The sequence below is a fragment of the Lachnellula hyalina genome (genome assembly GCF_007821495.1).
Source record: "Lachnellula hyalina strain CBS 185.66 chromosome Unknown contig00003, whole genome shotgun sequence".
In the NCBI taxonomy this organism is placed as follows: domain Eukaryota; kingdom Fungi; phylum Ascomycota; class Leotiomycetes; order Helotiales; family Lachnaceae; genus Lachnellula; species Lachnellula hyalina.
In genome coordinates, this window is record NW_022157117.1 from 41,312 (window position 1) to 62,416 (window position 21,105).

Below are 21,105 nucleotides of genomic sequence, written 5' to 3' on the forward strand. Positions count from 1 at the left end.
AAGATCAGAGTTGTAGGATTCCGAGACCTCCCGCAATGGCACACGACCAGGGTAAAGTTGGCAGAAGTCGCCGTATAAGTAAGTATCTGGAATGAAGTATAAGTACAGTAGAAGAGTAACCGTTTCTCTCTGTCGTCTTATTTATCTACAAACCTTTCGATCAAATCAAACTCGCTCGAAATGTCTCATCAACAAACCAACTATGCACTCCCCTCCATCGCAGCCGCTTATGGCCTGGCCTTTGTACCGAATTATTATAATGTTCTTCGAATGATGGCTGCCACTGGCGGGAAGTGGAGTTTCGCCATGTATGTTCCTCCTCCCACTGATGACTTACTCGTGCTTGTAAGATACATATTTCAAAAACAAATCATCATTCTAACCCAAAGCCCAGGCCGCGAACAAACATGGATACCCTGAAAGGCAAAGTCCCAGTCTCCATCTGGAGCCAATGCTACCGCGCACGCTGCGCACACATCAACGCTCTGGAGGGATTTCCTCTCTTTGCAGCTGCTATGGTGCGTCCCCCTCCCCCCCCCACTTCATTCTTCTTACCTTTACCCCTCCCTACCTTTACCGAACTGAACAAGATCATTCTCATGCTAAATTACCTACGCAGCTCGCTGGGACAATGATGCACATCCCGTCCGAAGACCTAAATAAGAGTGCAGGATGGTATATCGGACTCAGGAGTCTGTATACCGCGCTTTATATCAGTACGACTAGTGAGGTGCTTGCACTGGCCCGGACGAGTGTTTGGGGCGCGAGTATTGCGGTGCCGGTTTGGACGCTTTGGAAGGCGGGGAAGCTGGCTTAGATTAATAGAGCACCTTTTAAGATGAGCATTGCTGTAGGATACTTACTCCCTTGGGCAACGCGTGCCGAGAGATCTAATTGCTGGTAATGGAGTGTTTGGGAATTGGGAAATTGGAAAAGAGTAAATGGCGTCTCGTGGTTGTTTTGACGGAAACACTTTCAGCTTGTATCATTAATTTCATTCAGCTCTTCCTTCCCTGCTCATTAGCGTCTATGGTTGATTATCAGCAGGTCCGTATGTAATTTCTAAATTGTAACTATTCTAGGAGATATTCTTCTTGCCTTCTTCTCTTCCCGTCACAAATTCTGCTCAAATTCAGACTACATAAGACCACACCAGTCAGCTGTTCTAGGCTCAGAGGCCGCGTTATATTTCTCTCAACGGTGTTCGGTTTTCGCGGCTAAACTGCAAATAAACTACATATCGATGAGAATCCGGGTTTGATAGATTGCACTCAAAGGCGGTTGGGGGTCAGGGAAGAAAACTAAACTTACACTGGGATATAGGCGTGTATTTTGTTGCTCTTAATCAGTGTCATTCCTTTTGAATCATCTGCGTATTAAACTTACTTTAGCAAACTAGGAGGATATGGTACACCGAGATCATCGCAGCATCATTTCATATGCGAGTGGATGGTGTATTGTAGTAGATTTCCTTGCATTTTGCTTCAATAGTGAGTGGTGTTGATATTAACACTGACTTCTACTTCCGCTTTTCGAAATCCTTACAGTACTTACTATACGGGCTCTAGATCTGTGAGGTATTTTGGCACGCGGTCAAGGTCCAATTGAACGACGATAGGTTTGTCGAGGCCAGGGTGTGCACATTCATGTAGGAGAGCATTTCAGCATACATGGAACCGGACTCTGATGACAAGGTAAGATAACAAGCTATTAGGGTATTTATTGTCTAACCGTCCATCGATTATCATTACGTCTATCCTTCTACAATATATACAAGAAATACCACCCCCGCCCCCTCCTTTAATGAGCATACCTCCTTGTGCCCCCGTTCAGCCTCTTCCCATTAACCCTCCACGCACCCCCACCACCACCCGTATCCCACTTCTCCTTCCCACCTTCTTCTCTCGCCGTCAATGCACGCCACATATCCATAATTCCCGCTCGTCGTGCTGGCAACATGCTGTATTGCAGACTGTACAGGTTTTTGCGGTGTATGGGCGGCACAAACTTGCCCGTTGCGAGACAGAGGAGGACGCGGGGTGAGAGGTAGTGTTTGCGGATGCGGTGGCCGAGTTGGAAGTATTGGTGGAACATTGCGCGGAAGGTTAGGGGGACAGACTGGTGGTTGTTAGTTGGATAATTTTGGGGGAGGGGAGAAGCGGAAAAGAGGATGTGGAAGGGAAGGATACTAACTTTGAGGTAGATGTAGGAGGTTGGGGGAGGCCCATGGGAGTCGGTTGTTGGGGTGGAGAGGGTGAGTTGTTGGGTATCTTTAAGTTCAAAACAGATGCCACCTAATTTGACATTTAGTACTAGCTATAATAAGTGAGAATGGAGGAGACAAACCAGGCAGTCGTTGGGAGTCTTTAATTCGTAGCATAAGAGCAAAAAGGGGGAAATGATTCAGACAAGCAAGTAGCGTATCTAAAACGGCTTTCAAGGAGATGATCGCCATGCGCGAACATGCAAAGGTGAGGTAAAATACAATCACGGTTGGTAGTAAGAAGAACAGGAGTGTGAACAGGATGGTGCCTAGGAGTAGCTGGTCCAAATCGTAGTCGCAGGAGTCTATACGCTTTCGTAAGACATTATGCTTCTTTCCTCGGAAGAGTTGGAAGAGGGATAGGAGAATTGTGTATTGCCAGTTAAAGATGCGGGCGGAGGCCATGTAGAATGAGTAGATGTGGATGGTTAGGATTGAGAGGAGATCTGAGAAGAGGGCTATTGGCATGCTGGCTCCAGCGAAACTGGAGAATCCAATGAACCAAATCAGATGAGGTAGCACAGGCCTTAGAGCTTCGAGACAGTCTGTAATTTCGTTAATAAGAAGTCATAGGATGTGGGAATAGGGGTACTCACTTGACCAGTGATCAATCACCCACAGAAATAGATCACCAAGGAAGGCAGCCAGTTCATTGTTCAGCTTCAATCCAGCAGGCCAGTCCATCAACCAGGCAATGGTTCTTCGCAACACTGCAATAGAGTACAGACTTAGAAACTCGCTGATAGATTCAGCTACCCATGCCGAGTTGTCAATGATATACGAACCCAGCGCAATGCCAATAATGACATCGTTTGCAACCAACCAAAGACTGTTGTAGAATCTGATATAGTCTGGGTGGCTTGTAGTCACACTTTCCCAGTCGTTTTTCCTCTTTCGTAAAGTGATGTACTGCATCGGCCAGTAGCAAAATTGTTGAAGCCGTATCTCTACTTGCTGAGCGGTAGCTGATATGTCTTTCAATGCTGCGTAGTCCGGCTTGGCCCTCCATTCCAAAACAAGCAGCAGTGCTTCTGCAGTAAATCTATGGCATACAAGACCGAGTATGAATCCCCTTCGGATGATGGGATAGATATATAGAGTCATCACCCGCCATAGAGCCACAATTACAAAGTCTCGCATGCCCGTTGCAGATTCTACAACCCTCTCTGACACACTTAAACTTCGTCGCGATCTCCTGCCTACGAGTGATATGTTCTTTTGAAGAAGCTTGTTCAATTCGAAAGAGCAATTGATTTGGTTGACAATCCTTGGCAGTGCCTGTTCCTTTTGTGACGGTGGATGAACGGATACTGTGTGAAGTCTTAGCTTCTCGACCAAATGTTTGGTCCTCGCCCTGTTCTTCATTTCCTCCTTTTCCTCTTCCGCATCTACGCTCCCGGGCGCATGATTTGTCTTTTCCGCCTTGTCCCCTAAAGCTAGCGAAATCGGGTTTAGAGATATGTATTGCATCCTGTTCGGTAACGGGCGCTCAAACATGATTATCTGTACTGTAGAAGCTCTTGCGCACGAGATCTGTGGCATTCGTAAATGTGGTCCTTTGGAAGCATGTATTTGAAGAACCTCAACCTCAATCTGTGGGGAATTTGCCAGACCCAAAACCTCCATAGACGGCCGTCCGCATAACTCGTAGATCCGCGCAATCGGATGACTGGCACTTCGAAACAGGGTCCCAACCTTCAGGGCATTTTCCACACTGCGCGCCTAACTCTTCGTCAGAAAATGCTCCTCTGAACGAACTCCTCACAACTCACATCGACTTCCTCCAGTATAGCCACCACAAAAACATCAAGCCCGGAGTTTCTCCATCCCACTATGATCCCCGGGGCATCGCTTCTGGATAGATCGGAGGGCCAAAATATTCTCATAAGCCCATCATGATCGGGCATGACAGATTCCCAGCTACTGGTGGCCTTCTAAAAAGAGCCCCGACGGCGTAACTGTTCTCGCGCAGATATTCCGGCACTCGAAGCTCGTGGGTGCTGTTATGGCATTAGTCGCATCCAATGCGCCTGGGGAAACCACCTCACCAACTGCGTTTCCCTCGAGGCTAGCCTCTCCAATGGTATGATGAATAGGAAGAAGAACAGGGAAAGGATCGCGAATCCCTTTGCCGTACGCGTCTATGCCACAGTTTCTTAGTAGATTTTAGGAAGGGGGGAGCTTTAGAATACGTACGACGACTCCGTGGTCCCAGGCGAAGTTTGCAAGCTCATAAAGTCGAGTAACCAGATCCCACCTTGCAGTGATGTAGCCGGCTACGAAGATCGCAAGAGTGAGAACAGAGAAGGGGTGCATGAATCTCTTTCTATCGCAGGTGCATCACTGTCGTGTAGATATTGGTCTGTTGGGGGTAGACGCGGCCACAAGCAGGGATGAGGTACAGTACAGTACTTTAGAGATTGCGAATGGTGTTGGTGAAGGCGGGAGGCTGTTGACGACGGTGAGATATTCGGTGCAGATCAGATTCCCACATCATCAAGCTGGCGGCGAAGCTATGTACAGCATGTTTTCGGTTCCTGTTGGGGTCAATTTCACTTTGGGATAAAGGTGTAGATTCTCTTTGCAGGGATCTGTTTGATTAAGTGAGTGATTGATTAATGATTAAAGCTTGTGGATATCATCATGTGATAGACCTTCCCCGGATTCTTGGCTTTTATAATCTAAACTTGGCTTGTTTTTGTTTATTTTGTTATCATGTTAAATTGAAGGAATTCAAATAGATCAAAGTTTTCATTTGTTGTACAGTTCCCCTCCATGAGTTAATAGAGATGCCTTCAAATTTACATTTACATTTTGAGCCGAGTGAACCCCCTAACGCCGTGCCAATGTTGCTGTCCAGATTGATAGTCAGATTTTGTTTTGTTCTATGAATGTTAGCAAAAGTCATAGAATATGTCCATATACCCACAACCTCGCCGCATGTTTGCAGCATCATTCTCCTTGTGGTCCTCTCGAGCATCCTCCAGCATCTTGTCGATGCCACGCTCTTTCAAAGCATTCTACCTGGAATCAGAAGCTGAGCTTTGATAGCTTTAGAGCAAGGGAACAAACGGTCAAGCAATGCTTATAGTCTTTGAAAAGAGCGGAACATTCGTCTGTTTTGCCCTTCCCTCGAAGATACTCTATTGGCAAATCAAATCAGCTCAGCTGCAGGAAGAAAGAGGCGGCGAATGACGCACTTTCACTGTACCATTTGAGGAAACATGAATCGTAGCGTCTAAGAGAAAGTCAATAAGTATATTGTATTGTATTGATAATGTTGAGGGACTTACTCCTTGACCTCGTTACATTCTGGAGCCAATGAGGCAGACATCGTGAGACTTATTTTGGAGTTGAATCGTCCGTACAGCAAAGAAAGAAAGACGAGGCTCCCGCTCCGCCGTCAATTAAAGTTATGTATGCTCTGCCGGCGTTTAGGTTCGCCGATATGTTTACAGCCCCAGCGCGAGCAGGGGTAGGTATTGAATTTTTGGACAATTTTGTCCCGCATGCGCATATCCTCTCAGCATTCTCTACAACCCACTGCTATTGCGTCAACCGCCGATATGGAGCAAACCCTGGACTTCAAGTCCTTGCAAGAACAGGTTCAGGCTTCATTGATTGCAACCACTCGGACCACAGGCCAAATATCCTCCGAAGACCTTGCATTTCAGCGCTCCTTGAATCGCGAAGTTGGGACCGCTCTGGATGAGCAAAGCAATCGTTTGCTTGACCTATCTTCCCAGTTGCTCAAGTCTGCCACTTCGATCTCAGACCTGCGGGCACCGGCCCTTGAAGAGCTTGATGATGTGGAAAACAATTGGCGGAGCGTGGTGGATGTTATTGACTCCCTCCTGGAGAAGACGGACACTTGCTTGGATGAATACACGGGCATGATCAAGCGCAAGGAGCAATCGCCTGCGGATCAGGTATGCCCTTTTGCAATTTTGAATCTAAACATCTCAACTCACAAATTGGCAGGCAACATCGAATCAGAAGAAAAACACCACTTCCTTGGGCAATGCCTTTCGGAACCAGAACCTTGTCAAGCCGCAGCTTGCTTTCGATATCAAACCAGACAACCAAGACACCTCGCCATGGAAACCGCTTCTCACCTCGAAGCCCCACGCCACAGTACCTTTGGAGGAAAGCCTTGGCATAATAACGAATGATTACGACCAGAAGCAGTATGACTACACCACTTTTCTTCCGTTACTTGTTCTCCCATCGCCACCTACTTCTCTTGAGGGCTTAAGCAAGTCACAACAAAGAAATCGAAGACAGAGTTTCAAGAAGCATGTCGACAAGTATAAGCAGATGGGCAGCACAATGTTAGGACAAGAGCTTGGCAGTTACTGACAACTTGTTTAGATTCAGACATCCCTATGAGACAGAAATCCTACACCTTCAATACCCAGATTCGGTTTACCAGAGAGCAGAGCCGATCATGTACCAACCGGTTGATACCACTGAAGCTACCTGGGTTGATACTGAAGAGGGTGTGTTGAAAATGCTCGGGGATCTCAAGGGTGCAAGTGAAATCGCCATTGATCTGGAGCATCACGATTCTCGAAGTTACGTTGGTCTCGTCTCACTAATGCAAATCAGCATTCGCGGCAAAGACTGGATTGTAGATACCCTGAAGCCTTGGAGACATAAGCTACAGGTTCTTAACGAAGTCTTTGCGGATCCCAAAATTATCAAGGTAATTTTTGACATACCCATGGAATTATTATTTCCTCTAACATTTTAGGTCTTTCATGGTGCTTATATGGACATTGTCTGGCTTCAAAGAGATCTTGGACTCTATGTGGTTGGCTTATTTGATACACACTGGGCAAGTAAAACTCTAGGCTACCAAGGAGGAAGCTTAGCCTTCTTATTGAAAAAGTTCATTGACTTCGATGCGGACAAGAAATATCAGCTAGCCGATTGGAGAATTCGGTCAGTAATTTTCTTTGCTCACTTTTTTTTTCATCTTATTGATCATATTTCAGACCCCTTCCACAGGAAATGTTCTTCTATGCGAGAGCAGACACGCATTTCCTTCTCTACATCTACGATAACATGCGTAATGAACTGTTAGATAGAACAAATCCCGATGTGCCTGACGAAAATCGCATGGAAATGGTTCTTCAAAAGTCAAAAGAGGTCTCCCTGCTACGTTACGAACGCCAAATTTACAATACAGAAAGTGGCAGAGGTCCTGGCGGATGGTACCCACTGCTTGTGAAGACGCCAGCGCTTTTCAACAATGAGCAATTTGCAGTATTCAGGGCTATTCACGAGTGGCGGGATCAGATCGCACGGGCGGATGATGATAGCACAGCATTCTTGATGCCAAACCACGTTATATTCAGTATTGCAAAGGTGATACCCACAGACCAAATTGCTCTGCTTGGGCTCGCTCGACCAATATCACATAGCGTAAAGTCTCGCGCTGGCGAGTTGCTGAATGTGATTAAGACTGCAAAGGCCAAAGGAAAAGATGGTCCAAGCATGATGGATGCTCTTCGTCATGACACAACAAAAGCCAACGTTCCATCTTTAGCTGGCAAGGCCAAAACTCAGTCCCCGACATCCGTACCACTGGTCGCAGTAGTAGATGGAGATGACCTACGCAGCTCGAGCTCTACGTTTTGGGGCGGTGCATTTGGAAGCAGCATCTGGGACGAATCAACCCCCACAAAACTAGGCGCAGAGATCAGACTTGCCGTCCCACTACCACAACTATCACCCAACATCTTTCAATCCTCCAATGATCCATTCTCACAACAAGCCTCTTTACCAACCACCACTTCCTTACCAATACAGCCAAGCAAAGCAGTACCGAAATCAGACGAACCATTCGTTTTGAAACGCGGCACTAAACGGAACAGCGAGAATATATCTGTAGCTGACTCTGATGAAGAGGGAGAGGGAGAGGACAGCGACTACGACATATCATTCTCCAGCCCCTCGGACGCTACCGCAATCCAAAAAGCCCCGAAAAACCCGAAAACCAATCATCCTGGCCCACTAACGAAGAAAGAAAAGAAGAAGCTGATTAGAAAGGAAAGAAAACTTGAGAAGGAAAAGGCTGCCGCTAGTGCCGAAGCATCGAGACCAACTAGTGACGCAGTTGAGGATGAGGATGAAGAAGAGCCATTCGATTATAGCAAAGCGGAATCAGTGTTACATGCGAAGAGGAAGAATGATAAAGGGGGAGGAGAGGGTGGTAAGAACAAGAAGCAGAAGCCGTTTGATCCGTATAGCAAGAGTGAGAATGCGGCTAAAGGGATGAGGAGGGCGCAGACAGAGAGGCCAGGAAGGAGTCATACATTTAAGAATTGAGAGGGTGATGAGATATGTGGTCATGATGGGAAATGGAAATGGAAATGGAAATGCATGCGGAGGAGATACCCATACGACGCTCTATTAGTAAGAACAATCAATGATCTTGCATATGGAAGAAATGAAACCGCTCTTGAACAGTCGACCGCTCGCCAGTGATTTGCTTCGTATGATTCAGCTGACTACATTACTTTTTCCTCTAGCAGCCTACCTGCTTTAGTGCGCTCCTAATCCATACGACACCCGCTGCTACAAATATAAATATCTCTCGCATCTCATTCTTCGTCCATAACAATCCGTCTAAACGCGCCATAATCTATATTACCTCCAGGAGCAACTTGGGACCTTCCATACAGGGCACAATGAAAACATGAGACCCCTCTATCTTAAGACCAAGAGGCAAAGTTGTAGGTAGTTCCTAATCTTTTGATTTTTAAAGCTGTGGTAGCGGTGCTGTCAATTCCGGAATTGTTGTCAAGCTGTGAATTGTTGTCAAGCTGTGAATTTGCTGTCAAATCATCTGATGGTGCGGTTATGAGTTACTGGTCTTCTGAGCACCACCGTCTCTTGAGATTCAATAGGCTGACCTACTACCACCAACCGTTCTGACATGAATTTGGTGGTCCTTGAATTCTTCTTCCCGATATTCCAAACCTTGCCCTGGCCTAGAAGCGTTTATCTCCTCAAGCTTAGGTCTTCGACTTGATGAATTTTATTTATGGCTTAGAGTTTGGCTGAGCAGTAGATGTTTCAGGGATAACGGTATAGTAACGAGTCTTTGAGGAGAGGTTCCGAGTGAATAGAGTTGCGGCAAAGTTGTCGATCAGAACCTAAAGCAAAACCACTCAGTGCTCGTGGCATGTAGAGTAGAACGGGAATCCTTCCATCTATCCTCGTTGCAAGTATAAAGGTCCCTAATCTCCCAGATCACTAGCTCACGGGTCCGCTTCAAAGCTGCTGAAGATCCACTTAGGGTTGAAGAAGACTTGTCTGTTGGGTCGGTCGGTGGACACTCTCAACAACCTGACCAGACTACTATGATTTCAAATTGCGTGGAACTACCCAGGCTAGACAATTGGCCGATGGGAGTTAATAAATGGCTGTCGAGTTGTTGTCAAGCTGTAAGCTGCTGTCAAAGTATCATATTTCACATGTACCACCAGTGAACACTACTAGAACTGATCACCTAGATGGACTATTTGGAGAGAATCTTCAATGCTACATGTATATATCTTGGAACTGCCTCGAGACCGTTAACTTGACCGGCGAGTTTTACTCCTCGTGGCGCCGATGTGCTGAATAGTTTTGATTGCCATGTTGTTAGTGACGGCCAAGTCTACTTATTTACAACCATTCGGTAGACCCGAGAGAATAGCTAGCATGTAAGTGAATGATGTACGTGACTTGCGGCCTATACATTAGATACCTCAGATTGCGTATATAATCAAGTAATTAAATGTAAGTAAGTGAGGGCTCAAAGTGGACAAAGAGGCGGTACTGATTTATAATTTCCTAGGTGAAGTGAGACTTTATTATTCAAGTCGATGGTTATAAGTGCCGTTTTCTGTCCGCGAGGGGTTGGAAGATGATTCTCGCTTAGAAGGAACACAAGTCACTTTGCCCCTGAATTTGCGAGTAATCTTGACTTCACTTTATTTCGATAAGATAGATATAATAACATCATTCCTGCTCATATTATCTTACATGCCAGTCTCGTGTAAATGCACTAAGTTCATCTATCATCAGACCATAGCCACAAGCTCAAATACCGCGCTTACCAGGAATCCCAAAACGCCAATACCTCCCACAAGCGCTTTTACAGAGCCTTTACACTCTTAAAGAAAGGATTGGCAAGCAACTTCTCATCACCCTTTACCAGCTCCCTCATCATCTCTACTTTCTCATCTCGACTCAAGTCCTTCCCCTCACATTGTTCCTTCCACCTCAGCAAAACATCCTTCAGCAACTGACTGCCCTCCTCTACATCCTCCTTCCCAACATTAAGCGCGGTTGCGTCGTGCTTCCCCGTGAAATCCTCAAGTTCGTCCGATTTCCGCTTCGCCATGTTGACGACCTTCTCAGGGAATCTCACAAGCTCAGCGACGTGGATGCCGAAACTTTGATCACAGACTCCTTCATCAACTTTATACAGCAGCGTGACTTCGCGCTTCGCTTTTCCTTGATCGTCGATGTGAGCTACGACGTGAAGATTTTTTACTTGCGGAAAGGTATCAACGAGAGCAGTCAGCTCGTGGAAATGTGTAGCGAACATAGAGAAACATCCAATCTCCTTGATAATGTGCTCAGATATCGCCCAAGCGAGTCCGAATCCATCGTATGTGCTTGTACCACGGCCAAGCTCATCGATAATTATTAGACTCTCTGAGGTCGCGGATTTCAAGATATTGGCTGTTTCGAGCATTTCAGCCATGAAGGTAGATACGCCTTTGAGTTGGGAATCTGATGCTCCCACACGTGCAAGGATACAGTCGAAAATAGTCAGTTCCGCCTCAGCGCACGGTACAAAGCAGCCAATTTGGGCCATGAGGGCAATGACTCCGATTTGACGTATGTACGAACTCTTGCCGCCCATATTTGGGCCTGTGAGAATAAGAAACTCGGAGGAGCCGCGAGTGAGGTTGACGTCGTTAGTGATGAATTGTATGTCGTCTTGCATTTCCATACACGGGTGTCGAGATTCCTTCAGAACCGTGTTGCCTTCTCCTCGGGGGTGCATCTTGGGACGGACATAAGATGTGGGTGCGTGTACTGAACAGTGTGCGAAGCTGATAATGACATCCATATGGCCCAGGACACCTGCTAAGAGTTCAATCACTGGACAATATGAAGAGGCAACGGTGACTACTTCGTTGACTAGACTGCGTTGAGTGCTTTCGTAGTTTCCAATGAGTTGATCGTATTCCCGTCGAGCGCTTTGCAGCTTTTGTGTTGTAAAGTAGACACCGTTTTTCTGAGTAGAGCATTCTTGATAGCCCTTATTATTGCGGATGCAACCAGCTTCTGCCCTGGTTAGACGCATACACCAGCCGTGAACTTTGTGGTTTTCGAGGAAAAGCTTCTTGTCCATATCCTGGCCCAGGTCTTTACTGGCATTTCTGTGCTCTGTGTCCATCTCGTGCCTATTCTTATCCAGCTTCCTTTTGATCATCTTGAGACTATCATCGAACTCGGGCTTGATTTTGTATTCATGATTGTCCATGGCATCTAAATCAACTGTCGTCTCCACCATCTCGGCTAGCTTTGCCAGACTATCCGAATATTCCCTGAGCTTGGTCGTATATGCTTCATCTAAAGGATCTTTGTACTGCTCATCCATGACACCTTCGAGAGTGCCGATAATGTTCGGTAGCCTAATGACAACTTGATATGCTCGAACAACATCTTGGAGATTTGCCAATTTCTTCTGGAACCTCTTGGCAAGTCGATACAAATCTGGAATGGATCGTAGATGCTCTTCCTGCATCGTTTGTCGTAATTCTGTGTCTTCAACAAATGCTTCAACAAGCTGCTGTCTCTTCTCAATCTCCTCCTTACTCATCAAAGGTTGCTTGAGCCACTGTGCCATCAATCGGCTTCCGACAGGTGTCTTGCAGTGGTTAAGTAGGCCATACAATGACATGGTCTTCGCTCCATCTCTTGGTCCAGGCATAAGGTTTAGCGCCTTTAGCGCCGAAGCGTCGAGCTTCATGAATTGGGAAAGATCATGCTGATAGAGCTGATATTGGCCGAAATTCGAAGAATCGTGCAAAAGTCCAAGGTATTTGATCAAAGCAGCAGCCGAACCCATCGCAAGCTTAAGATCAGTCTGAGCCAGAGTTCCACTCGCCTTCTCGTCTTTCAAGAGCCTTGCCAAATCTTGGTCTATATCCTTGATGCCGAAATCAGACCCGGCTCGTTCTGAAATCGCGACACCGCAGGAGTCGATGATAGCTTTGAGCTTCGACATCTCGACATCGTTTTCAGACTTGTCGACTTGTATTAAACATTCCTTGACTCCCAGCTGAATCAGGAGGGACTCGAAATTCGAATACAAATCGGTGTCTAGAAATTCGGAAACTCCCAATTCACGAACACTAGCATCTGCAAAGCATACCCCGACATTTCTTCCTTCAGCCCTTGCTGTAACTTTGACAGATAAAATGATTGGCGCAGCATCGAACTCTCCTGCCAGTTCTTCCTCGACATCTTGCAGATTTCCGGGTGAAGCCTGCTTTGTGATCTTCCAGTTCATTCGTCCGGTTGTTTCCCATATTTCAACTCGTTTGCTTAATCGAAAGAGGGCTTCTCGGAGAAAGTTTCGAAAGACTGTGATAGTCATAGTGACCGAGGGGAGACCGGTAGAGTCATTTTTGCCCAATTGTCTCACCACTGCGGTGCTTTTATAGACCTATATCATGTGTTAGTAATGAAAACATATTGTGAGAAGAGGACTTACGGTCCGAGCTACAAAGGATGCATCATCGCCATGAGCAGTGTAGTAATCTCCACGGTCGAAGATCCGGATGGTGTCAGCATTGTGAGTTGGTAAAGCTTTGAAGAATTTGATAAAGCCTCCTTCATCGTCAACCTGTGCAAGTTAGAGTGGCGTTCCCAAGTCATCGATTGGGGTTGAAAGTACCTTCAATTCTGGGCGTGATGACATTGTGGGTGTATCTCTAGTCTTTTGCTTGATTTAATAAGACAGATTGGATTCTGTACAAGTTTTCAAGGAGAATCTCGACTTTACACGAGTCCGTCGCGCTTTGAGGTTGGGAGACGCGAAGCGTGGTCGCGGCGTGTTGCGCTAGTCCCAAGAAATATTTATGCCCCTCACCGCCTTTGTCCCCCGCAAGAAAATTCCGAGTCGCATGTTTAAATTTACAACGTGAATTGTCCAATGTCAACATCGAGATTTGGCTAATCTGCACAGAATGGGCGACATAGAAGAACGCCCTTCCAAGATGCGGAAGTTGAATACTCCAGAAGTAATTTCAGCAAACGGAGATGGATCCGAAGTTACAGATCGGGACCCCGCCATTGCTGCCAATGTTCAACAAGAGCATGAGCCAGAGCCAGTTGAGCAGCTTGACGAAGAAACAAACGACTCTGAAAAGGGCAATCAAATTCAGCCTCCAGGTACAACGGGTCTTTCCAAGAGCCAATTGAAAAAGTTACGCAAAAAGCAAGAATGGGAAGCCGGCAAAGACTGGCGAAAAGCCAAGCGCCGGGAAAAACACAAAGAGAAACAAGCCCGCAAAGCCGACGCGCGAGCAGATCTACAAGCCAAGATCGAGTCTGGAGAAGTCACAATCCCAGAAACATCTGCCGAGAAAAAGAAAGGGCCGAGTAGACCAATTCAAGTGCCAGTCACGTTAATCCTAGATTGTGACTTCGATGAGCTTATGCTGGAGAAGGAGATTATTTCCCTTAGTGCTCAGCTCACGCGGTGCTATTCGGACAATAAATGTGCGCCGTACAGGTCGTTTCTTACTATGAGCTCTTGGGGTGGAACGTTGAAGACTAGGTTTGAGACTGTGTTGACGAAGAATCACCTGAGTTGGAAGGGGGTGAGATTTATGGAACAGGGTTTCGTGGCTGCTGCTGAGGAAATGGATGGAATTATGAGAGGGCCTACTGGTGGGCGGCTGGTTGGAGCTTTGGCACCTAAAGTGGACAAGGAAGCTTCAAAATCCCAGGAGAATGGAGCGGAGGCAGCCCCTGAACCGAAACCAGCTTCGTCAGACCCAATTCAAATTATGGAAGAGCCTTCTCTAGAACCGGATGCTTCAGAGCCAAATCCATTAAGTACGGAGTCAATACCAGTACCTCCAGCAGAACAACCTTCACTCCCACCACTATCAGAAGAGCTATCTTCCACCCCGGAAGTTCCAGTTACAAAGTCAAAACCCCAAATAGTCTACCTAACCTCCGACTCCCCTGACACCCTCACCACCCTCTCCCCCAACACATCATACATAATCGGAGGCATAGTCGACAAAAACAGACACAAAGGCCTCTGCTACAAACGTGCCTGTGAACTCGGCATCCCAACCGCCAAACTACCAATTGGAGAATATATGACGATGCAGAGTCGGAGTGTGTTGGCTATTAACCATGTGGTGGAGATTATGCTGAAGTGGTTGGAGACGGGGGATTGGGGAGAGGCGTTTCTGAGTGTTATTCCAAAGAGAAAGGAGGCTAGGTTGAAGAGAAAAGGTGGAGAGAGGGATGAGGATGTGATGAAGCGGGATGAAAGCGAGAGTGGGAGTGCTGGGGAAGATGGTGGGGTGAAGCTTGAAGAGGAAGAGGATTTGAGAGCCGAGTAAGTTTAACAGACAGTGCCTTTGTAGGGTATTTTCCAGCTGCTCTGGAGATGTAGATATATCTCTGCAACCCCGCAATACTATACAATTCTAACCAATACCTAATTCCCCTGGATATCATAAGCCAGTCACGCATGACATATCCCACCTAAAAACGCCTTCACAAATCCATGATCCCACACCAATGCAATTCAAACCCTCAATCTCACCCTCACTTTCCCTCCATCCCATCCACATACCCCTCCGCTTTCCCCGCCCTCTCACACCGGGCCACCACCCCTGGCATCTCCCCCAAAACCCTCTGCAACCCCTCAACACCTTCTTTCCACCCCGCCTCCACACCCCCCTGCCTATCTAACGCCCTCACACCCAACACATCCCCCCTTACCACCCCGCCTCTGACCCTCTCCTCCACGCCCCTAACCGCCTCCTCATCCGCCTCAACACCTTCCCTATACCCCTTCTTCGTGGCCTCCAAAACCTTCCCTGGCACCTTCCGTCGCAGCGCGGCGATTTCCTCAATCAAGTCTTCTTCCTGCCGCGCGAGGTCTTTGGCGCGCGAGAAGAGTTTCGCGTTGAAGGGCTCGTATTCTTCTTCTACGCCTTGCGTGTTGATGTCGGTTTTTTGAAGGATTTCTGGGTCGGGGGTGAGGCCGTTGAGTGTTATGGAAGGGAATGTGGCCGTGTAGACGTTGTTGATGTACTATGCAAACCTCATCAGTCTCGTCTCGATTTCGCAAGAAGCATGCGGGATTGGGATTTGGGGAAGAAAAGAAAAAGGAGAGGGGGGGTTGGGAGGGACATACATTATGCACATCCTTCTCAACAGCTTTTCTCATCGCATCCTCGACATCTCCCTCCATAGGCGGTAACGCCTGGTCTATTTTCTCATTCGCAGCGCGTCGGGCTATCGCGATCAAATGTTGTAGGTCCTCGGGGGATTGGAGTTCGATCTTGCGCGGTTCCGCCATATTTATGATTCTCTACACCCTTGAAGATATCAGATTTTGTCGAGAGAGAAGAATCAATTATGGTGTTGTGGCTGATTTTGACTTGGGTATGAAATTCGTCAATGTTTACTTTACGGTTGTATGATATGAAGAAGTCGGAGCAAAAGCTTAATTTTTCGCCGACGCCACGCTACAGTACGCTACTTGTACGCGTGGGATAAGGATGAAATGCGGGGAGATAGGAGGTGAATTCCATCAATTCTCTTCCTTTCATCTTCACTTATAAAATTCGAAATTACATTTCTTCTATTTCCCACCCACAACTTAATTGCGCAAGTCGATTTACAAAAAAGTGGCTTGTGTTGCTAACTTAAAGTAACACACAAGCTTCATGCAAAGGCACATAAAAGGGGACCCTTCACTCTACTATATGCGAGGCGCTGCTGCATGCTGCATGCACCGTGAGTTTTGCAAGCCACCTTGTGGGAAAGGGCTGGCCTATGTGCTGTAACTTGAAAACTCGAGATTTTTTGTTGCACTGCTTTCTTTGGCCGAGTACAGTAACAAAATAAGCAAGCTTTTCGGACGAGCTGAAACTTGCTAGAATGGAGTGACTAACGGACGGAAGATATGGGTTCTTCTGGCATGTGAATGGAAGGGAAGTAGGTTAGGTAGGTAGGCATCATATTGAAGATGTATACGAAGTACATAAATGCATATCAAAATACTCGACGTAGTAATCGGCAATGTTTCCCGGTATGCTATCAACTACCGTATGGTGAGCTATTGATGCAGTAGGCTCATCCGGCATGGATCTCGCTGCAAACAGGAGATCGGCTCAAAACCTTTGAAGCTCATTGAGCAGCTTGAGCTGAAAGTGGAACGATGAATAGTCACAGTGCAGATACAATATCGTAACTAGTTTTACAAACTTACTCGAGTAGGGACACCTAAGAATGGTGATGGGGCTGTTCCAGACTACCCGCAAGATAGTTCCCCAGGTGTGACTCGGTCTCGATATCCCGAAGACTCAATCACAGACACATCGCAACCTCATAGCCAAGCCCCAACTCAGTGTCTGTAAAAAAAAACGAAAGTCTTAGATTATAGAGCCTGAACCATAGAGTAGAGATTGACGCCTAAACCAAACCTCCTCAAACATAATAACCTTATCGCCGTGTTGTGCTGTGCAAATGCTGAACTCCATCTTTACCCACCCCATATTATCAAATTGAGCAGAACGCTCCCCCTTGAAACCGGGCTTTCCAATTCAACAAAACATAGTACTCCTTCGTCCGAATTCATGGGAATCATATATGTTCAGGTCCTAGCGCTAGATGAGATGTGCAGAACCTCCAAGTCCTGAGCGTGAGCAAGGAACTGGCGGATAACCCCTGTAGTACTCCGATAAGATAGCAAGTTTATTGAGGGAGCATCTCTTTGATCTCCTCGTCACTGAGGACGATCTCATGGACGGGGTCACGCTTTCGCTCGAGGGATTCGAAGTCGCATTCGACATAGGAGGGGAGGAAGATTTCTAGCATAGCGTTAATTTGCTTTCTCCAAGAAATCCATTACTGGATTAAACATACCTGGGTTCCAATCAAAACCTTGAGATGAACGAACGCAAGTAATCTGCGGGGTTGTGTTAGCAGTGCTGGATTTAGGTGGCAGATTTAAGGTCTAAATGTATAACTCACCAGACGCGGAACCCCATCGGGATCACCAATGTTGATGACAGTGTGCTCTTGCTTCGAAAGTGACGAGCCTGTAAAGGAATTAGTGATCTATATCTTGGACATCTTTTTTGTAGGTCTGCCTAGACTCCTGCCGGGAGCACCAGCTTAGGCATCGTGAATGTCCTCACTCGAGCTAAGACTTTATGAGATGAAAAGGGCAACTCACTGAGCAAGCTAGGTCTCCGATTATGACCATAGGATGAACTGGGAGAAGTAGAAGAGGAGGCAGTTTGGTTTTGTGGTGTTTGAGGAGAACTGGAATAAGAGGATGTCGAGCTGGAGCTTGGTGCAGCCTTACTGCTCTCACCGTACGAGGATCTGCTCGGGATATTGATAGAGGAGGACATGGCGAATGGTATTGGGCGAAAGGGCAGCAATGGTTTGAGTAAGCAAGAAATTACCGTAATGCAAAATGAAGTGCCCGTGGTTGTGTGTTGTTGTCGTTGTCGAGGTTTAATTGTCGAAAGAAAATAGGGAAGCCTGAACAAGTGAGCAAGTGAGTGATGTGACTCTATAGGTACTAAGCCAAGACTCCTAGAGCTCCGCTGGCACGGAAGTGAAGTGAGTTGCAGTAGTGGCAGTGGAGTGGAGTGGGAAGTGGGGTCGGGTCCATTCTGCCGTTCTACACCGTGCCGTTTGCAGCCGATATTTGGGAGCCTGGGCGCCTTAAGATTTTAGCGTGTGTGCCTGAATCTAACCTGAACCTGAAGCTGTTCGTAACCAGAGCTTGCCTGTTAACGCGCCTCATCAACTCCAGTAAATTCATCCTCCTCCGAATTCCAGCCCTCCAGCCCTCAACAAACGACTCTCCATCCACGTCAACTCTCCATCTACGAGCAACCGAAGTCACGAATTCATCAATATGGGGGATGTAATGGTAGAAAACCCTGCGAACCAGGTGTTGCCGCATCGAAAGCAGTTGCCATCCTCAATACCAAACATCGATTCGCTGGAGGGTCTAGGAACCGATGGAACCGATGAATATTCAACGCTCAAGAAACTTGAGCGCCATATGGAGTAGGTCACAATGAAGTTGAATTTGATGGACCATGCTAAACATTGGTAGATATATCAAGCTTCAAGAAGAGTACATCAAGGATGAGCAACGGTACGGCTGAACAGATATCTGCTATGGAACAACCGCTAATATGACTCAGGAGTCTGAAGAGAGAGTTAGTGAGAGCACAGGAAGAGATCAAGCGCATTCAAAGTGTGCCGCTGGTCATCGGGCAGTTTATGGAGGCGATCGATCAAAAGTAAGCATGGCGGGTAATTTTCTGGAAGCATCACTAACACATCACAGCACCGGCATCGTACAGTCATCAACTGGTTCCAACTATGTCGTCCGCATACTCTCTACCCTTGACCGCGAGCTACTCAAGCCATCCTCTTCCGTTGCCCTCCACCGCCACTCGAACTCCCTGGTCGATATTCTTCCTCCTGAGGCTGATTCATCCATTGCCATGTTGGGTGCAGATGAGAAGCCAGATGTGACATACGCAGATGTCGGCGGGTTAGATATGCAGAAGCAGGAGATCCGAGAAGCCGTCGAACTTCCCTTGACACACTTCGATCTCTACAAGCAAATTGGTATCGACCCACCCCGAGGTGTTCTTCTGTACGGTCCTCCAGGAACAGGAAAGACCATGTTAGTCAAGGCTGTAGCGAACTCAACAACCGCCAGTTTCATCCGAGTCGTCGGTTCCGAGTTCGTACAGAAGTATCTTGGAGAGGGACCCCGTATGGTCCGTGATGTCTTTCGAATGGCTCGCGAGAATTCCCCGTCCATCATCTTCATCGATGAAATCGACGCTATTGCTACCAAGAGATTCGACGCCCAGACTGGTGCTGACAGAGAAGTACAACGTATCCTCCTGGAACTGCTCAATCAAATGGATGGTTTCGATCAGACTTCAAATGTCAAGGTTATCATGGCGACAAACAGAGCTGATACTCTCGATCCTGCCCTTCTCCGTCCCGGTCGTCTTGACAGGAAGATCGAGTTTCCCAATCTCCGAGATCGAAGAGAGAGACGGTTGATTTTCACCACTATTGCATCAAAGATGTCCTTATCTCCAGAAGTGGATCTTGACAGCTTGATTGTCCGAAATGATCCTTTGAGTGGCGCTATTATTGCGGCTATCATGCAGGAGGCAGGTTTGAGAGCGGTTAGGAAGAACAGATACAACATCATCCAGGTCGACCTTGAAGATGCATATTCCAGCCAAGTAAAGGGGGCCCAAGAGAAAGACAAATTCGATTTTTACCGGTAGTGGTTTATCCACTAGGTTGGTGGATGATAGATGTTGGAGGCAAGGAGAGTGATTGATGAAGCAGGCAACAAGCGCGGTGGGGCAATGCCTTCTTTTGCATCTGGAACCTATGAGAATCAAGAGCACTAGGCAGACGTCTTCACTTGTAATAACAATATCCAAATTCGCAGTTGTAAATGCATATTTCCCCAGCTTCATCTCCCCTATAACGCGTGCTCCCTTTTTCTGCAGCATGCTCCCGAACCACATGATCCCCCCACAGCATGGATAGCTGTCTTCATATGAATAAATGAACCTGGTATTCATCTCCCGCTATCCGGGACCTCATGTGAGTTTTAATCTTGGGCAAGGATTGCAACTTGAATGCTAAATCATGCAGGCAATGGAATGAGATCTGGGGCTTATGCTATACTGCCCCCCACAGTAATCTTCGTGAGTTTTGAGTAAAGCAAGCATCAGGCTTCCGACATTAAACTGCTTGGATATGGCCTTACTTGCTTATAAAAAGGGAGATGGATCATCTGCGCACAGTACGCCGAACACATATAGTCCCGCCTACAACGCAGTACTGTAAAGGCAACCGGCCGACTGGCTATGCTTTGACTTGACAGTTCCGTCTTTCGAGCTGGGGACTGGGGAATTGGGAATAGGAGATGTTGGGTACAAGAGACTAGAATCTAGATATGTCGGTTGCATTTGATGACTGACTGCAAAGCGCAGTTTGTGGGGGGAGGGGGTTATTGGGGGAAGTTGAGTGAGTGGAGGGAGGATGAATCGATCAATCAATTAATCATTTGGGGAAGATAGATAGATGTACGGTACGTACGGGTGGGTTGGTTGGTTGGTTGATGGGTTGAGTTATTTGAATAGAAAGAGCTAGCTATTTAGCTACCTACCTAGCTAGTTGTATTGTTGTGTTTGAAAACTCGTGTGTCTTGCTTGTATGGAAGAAATATTTCCATGTCAAAGATGGTGGATGGATGGATGGGGGCTCTAGGTGTTTAGTCTACCTAAACTGACTGCTCTCTCCTTCCTCATACCAACAAGTTGACTAGAAAAAGTCTGATTAAGGATTCATAGTACACATAAAATACATCTCTATCTAGATATAGCTGGCTAACTCCCTAGGTCTCGCAGCATGGTATCTAGCTAATAATACATTCATCAAGATCTCATCAAAATGTCATCCTCTCTTCATCCTCTCCCATTCGCTAAACGCTATCA

General features: G+C 46.8%; 8 protein-coding genes across 8 annotated transcripts; 3 read left to right on the forward strand and 5 right to left on the reverse strand.

Annotated features, from left to right (window-relative positions):
- Positions 1 to 1,815: 1,815 nt before the first annotated feature.
- Positions 1,816 to 4,579, reverse strand: gpi1 (N-acetylglucosaminyl-phosphatidylinositol biosynthetic protein; the record flags this gene model as incomplete). The annotated part of the gene is made up of 7 exons (XM_031145756.1): positions 1,816 to 2,118; positions 2,194 to 2,294; positions 2,347 to 2,808; positions 2,860 to 3,985; positions 4,036 to 4,197; positions 4,312 to 4,404; positions 4,460 to 4,579. Coding segments are annotated over 7 exons (2,367 nt in total), but the record flags the coding sequence as incomplete, so codon positions are not given.
- A 552-nt stretch (positions 4,580 to 5,131) lies between these two features.
- Positions 5,132 to 5,597, reverse strand: MDM35 (Mitochondrial distribution and morphology protein; the record flags this gene model as incomplete). Its single annotated transcript, XM_031145757.1, has 5 exons — positions 5,132 to 5,148; positions 5,193 to 5,283; positions 5,336 to 5,406; positions 5,464 to 5,501; positions 5,557 to 5,597. Coding segments are annotated over 5 exons (243 nt in total). The 3' UTR covers positions 5,132 to 5,146.
- Positions 5,598 to 5,829: 232 nt separating this feature from the next.
- rrp6 (Exosome complex exonuclease) lies at positions 5,830 to 8,596 on the forward strand (the record flags this gene model as incomplete). The annotated part of the gene is made up of 5 exons (XM_031145758.1): positions 5,830 to 6,192; positions 6,245 to 6,614; positions 6,682 to 6,968; positions 7,017 to 7,207; positions 7,261 to 8,596. 5 exons carry the CDS (start codon positions 5,830 to 5,832, stop codon positions 8,594 to 8,596), a joined length of 2,547 nt encoding a protein of 848 aa, XP_031009637.1.
- A 1,816-nt stretch (positions 8,597 to 10,412) lies between these two features.
- msh-2 (DNA mismatch repair protein) lies at positions 10,413 to 13,259 on the reverse strand (the record flags this gene model as incomplete). Its single annotated transcript, XM_031145759.1, has 3 exons — positions 10,413 to 13,004; positions 13,053 to 13,184; positions 13,236 to 13,259. 3 exons carry the CDS (start codon positions 13,257 to 13,259, stop codon positions 10,413 to 10,415), a joined length of 2,748 nt encoding a protein of 915 aa, XP_031009702.1.
- A 268-nt stretch (positions 13,260 to 13,527) lies between these two features.
- TRM10 (tRNA (guanine(9)-N1)-methyltransferase) lies at positions 13,528 to 15,024 on the forward strand (the record flags this gene model as incomplete). Its single annotated transcript, XM_031145760.1, has 2 exons — positions 13,528 to 14,918; positions 14,976 to 15,024. 2 exons carry the CDS (start codon positions 13,528 to 13,530, stop codon positions 15,022 to 15,024), a joined length of 1,440 nt encoding a protein of 479 aa, XP_031009703.1.
- Positions 15,025 to 15,130: 106 nt separating this feature from the next.
- Positions 15,131 to 15,890, reverse strand: LHYA1_G000772 (uncharacterized protein; the record flags this gene model as incomplete). Its single annotated transcript, XM_031145761.1, has 2 exons — positions 15,131 to 15,622; positions 15,726 to 15,890. 2 exons carry the CDS (start codon positions 15,888 to 15,890, stop codon positions 15,131 to 15,133), a joined length of 657 nt encoding a protein of 218 aa, XP_031009700.1.
- A 1,400-nt stretch (positions 15,891 to 17,290) lies between these two features.
- On the reverse strand, positions 17,291 to 17,955 carry LHYA1_G000773 (uncharacterized protein; the record flags this gene model as incomplete). Its single annotated transcript, XM_031145762.1, has 3 exons — positions 17,291 to 17,425; positions 17,570 to 17,637; positions 17,775 to 17,955. The coding sequence occupies 3 exons, from the start codon at positions 17,953 to 17,955 to the stop codon at positions 17,291 to 17,293; spliced, it is 384 nt and encodes a 127-aa protein (XP_031009701.1).
- A 515-nt stretch (positions 17,956 to 18,470) lies between these two features.
- On the forward strand, positions 18,471 to 19,881 carry tbpA_1 (26S proteasome regulatory subunit 6B-like protein; the record flags this gene model as incomplete). Its single annotated transcript, XM_031145763.1, has 4 exons — positions 18,471 to 18,625; positions 18,675 to 18,716; positions 18,766 to 18,864; positions 18,912 to 19,881. The coding sequence occupies 4 exons, from the start codon at positions 18,471 to 18,473 to the stop codon at positions 19,879 to 19,881; spliced, it is 1,266 nt and encodes a 421-aa protein (XP_031009698.1).
- Positions 19,882 to 21,105: the final 1,224 nt, after the last annotated feature.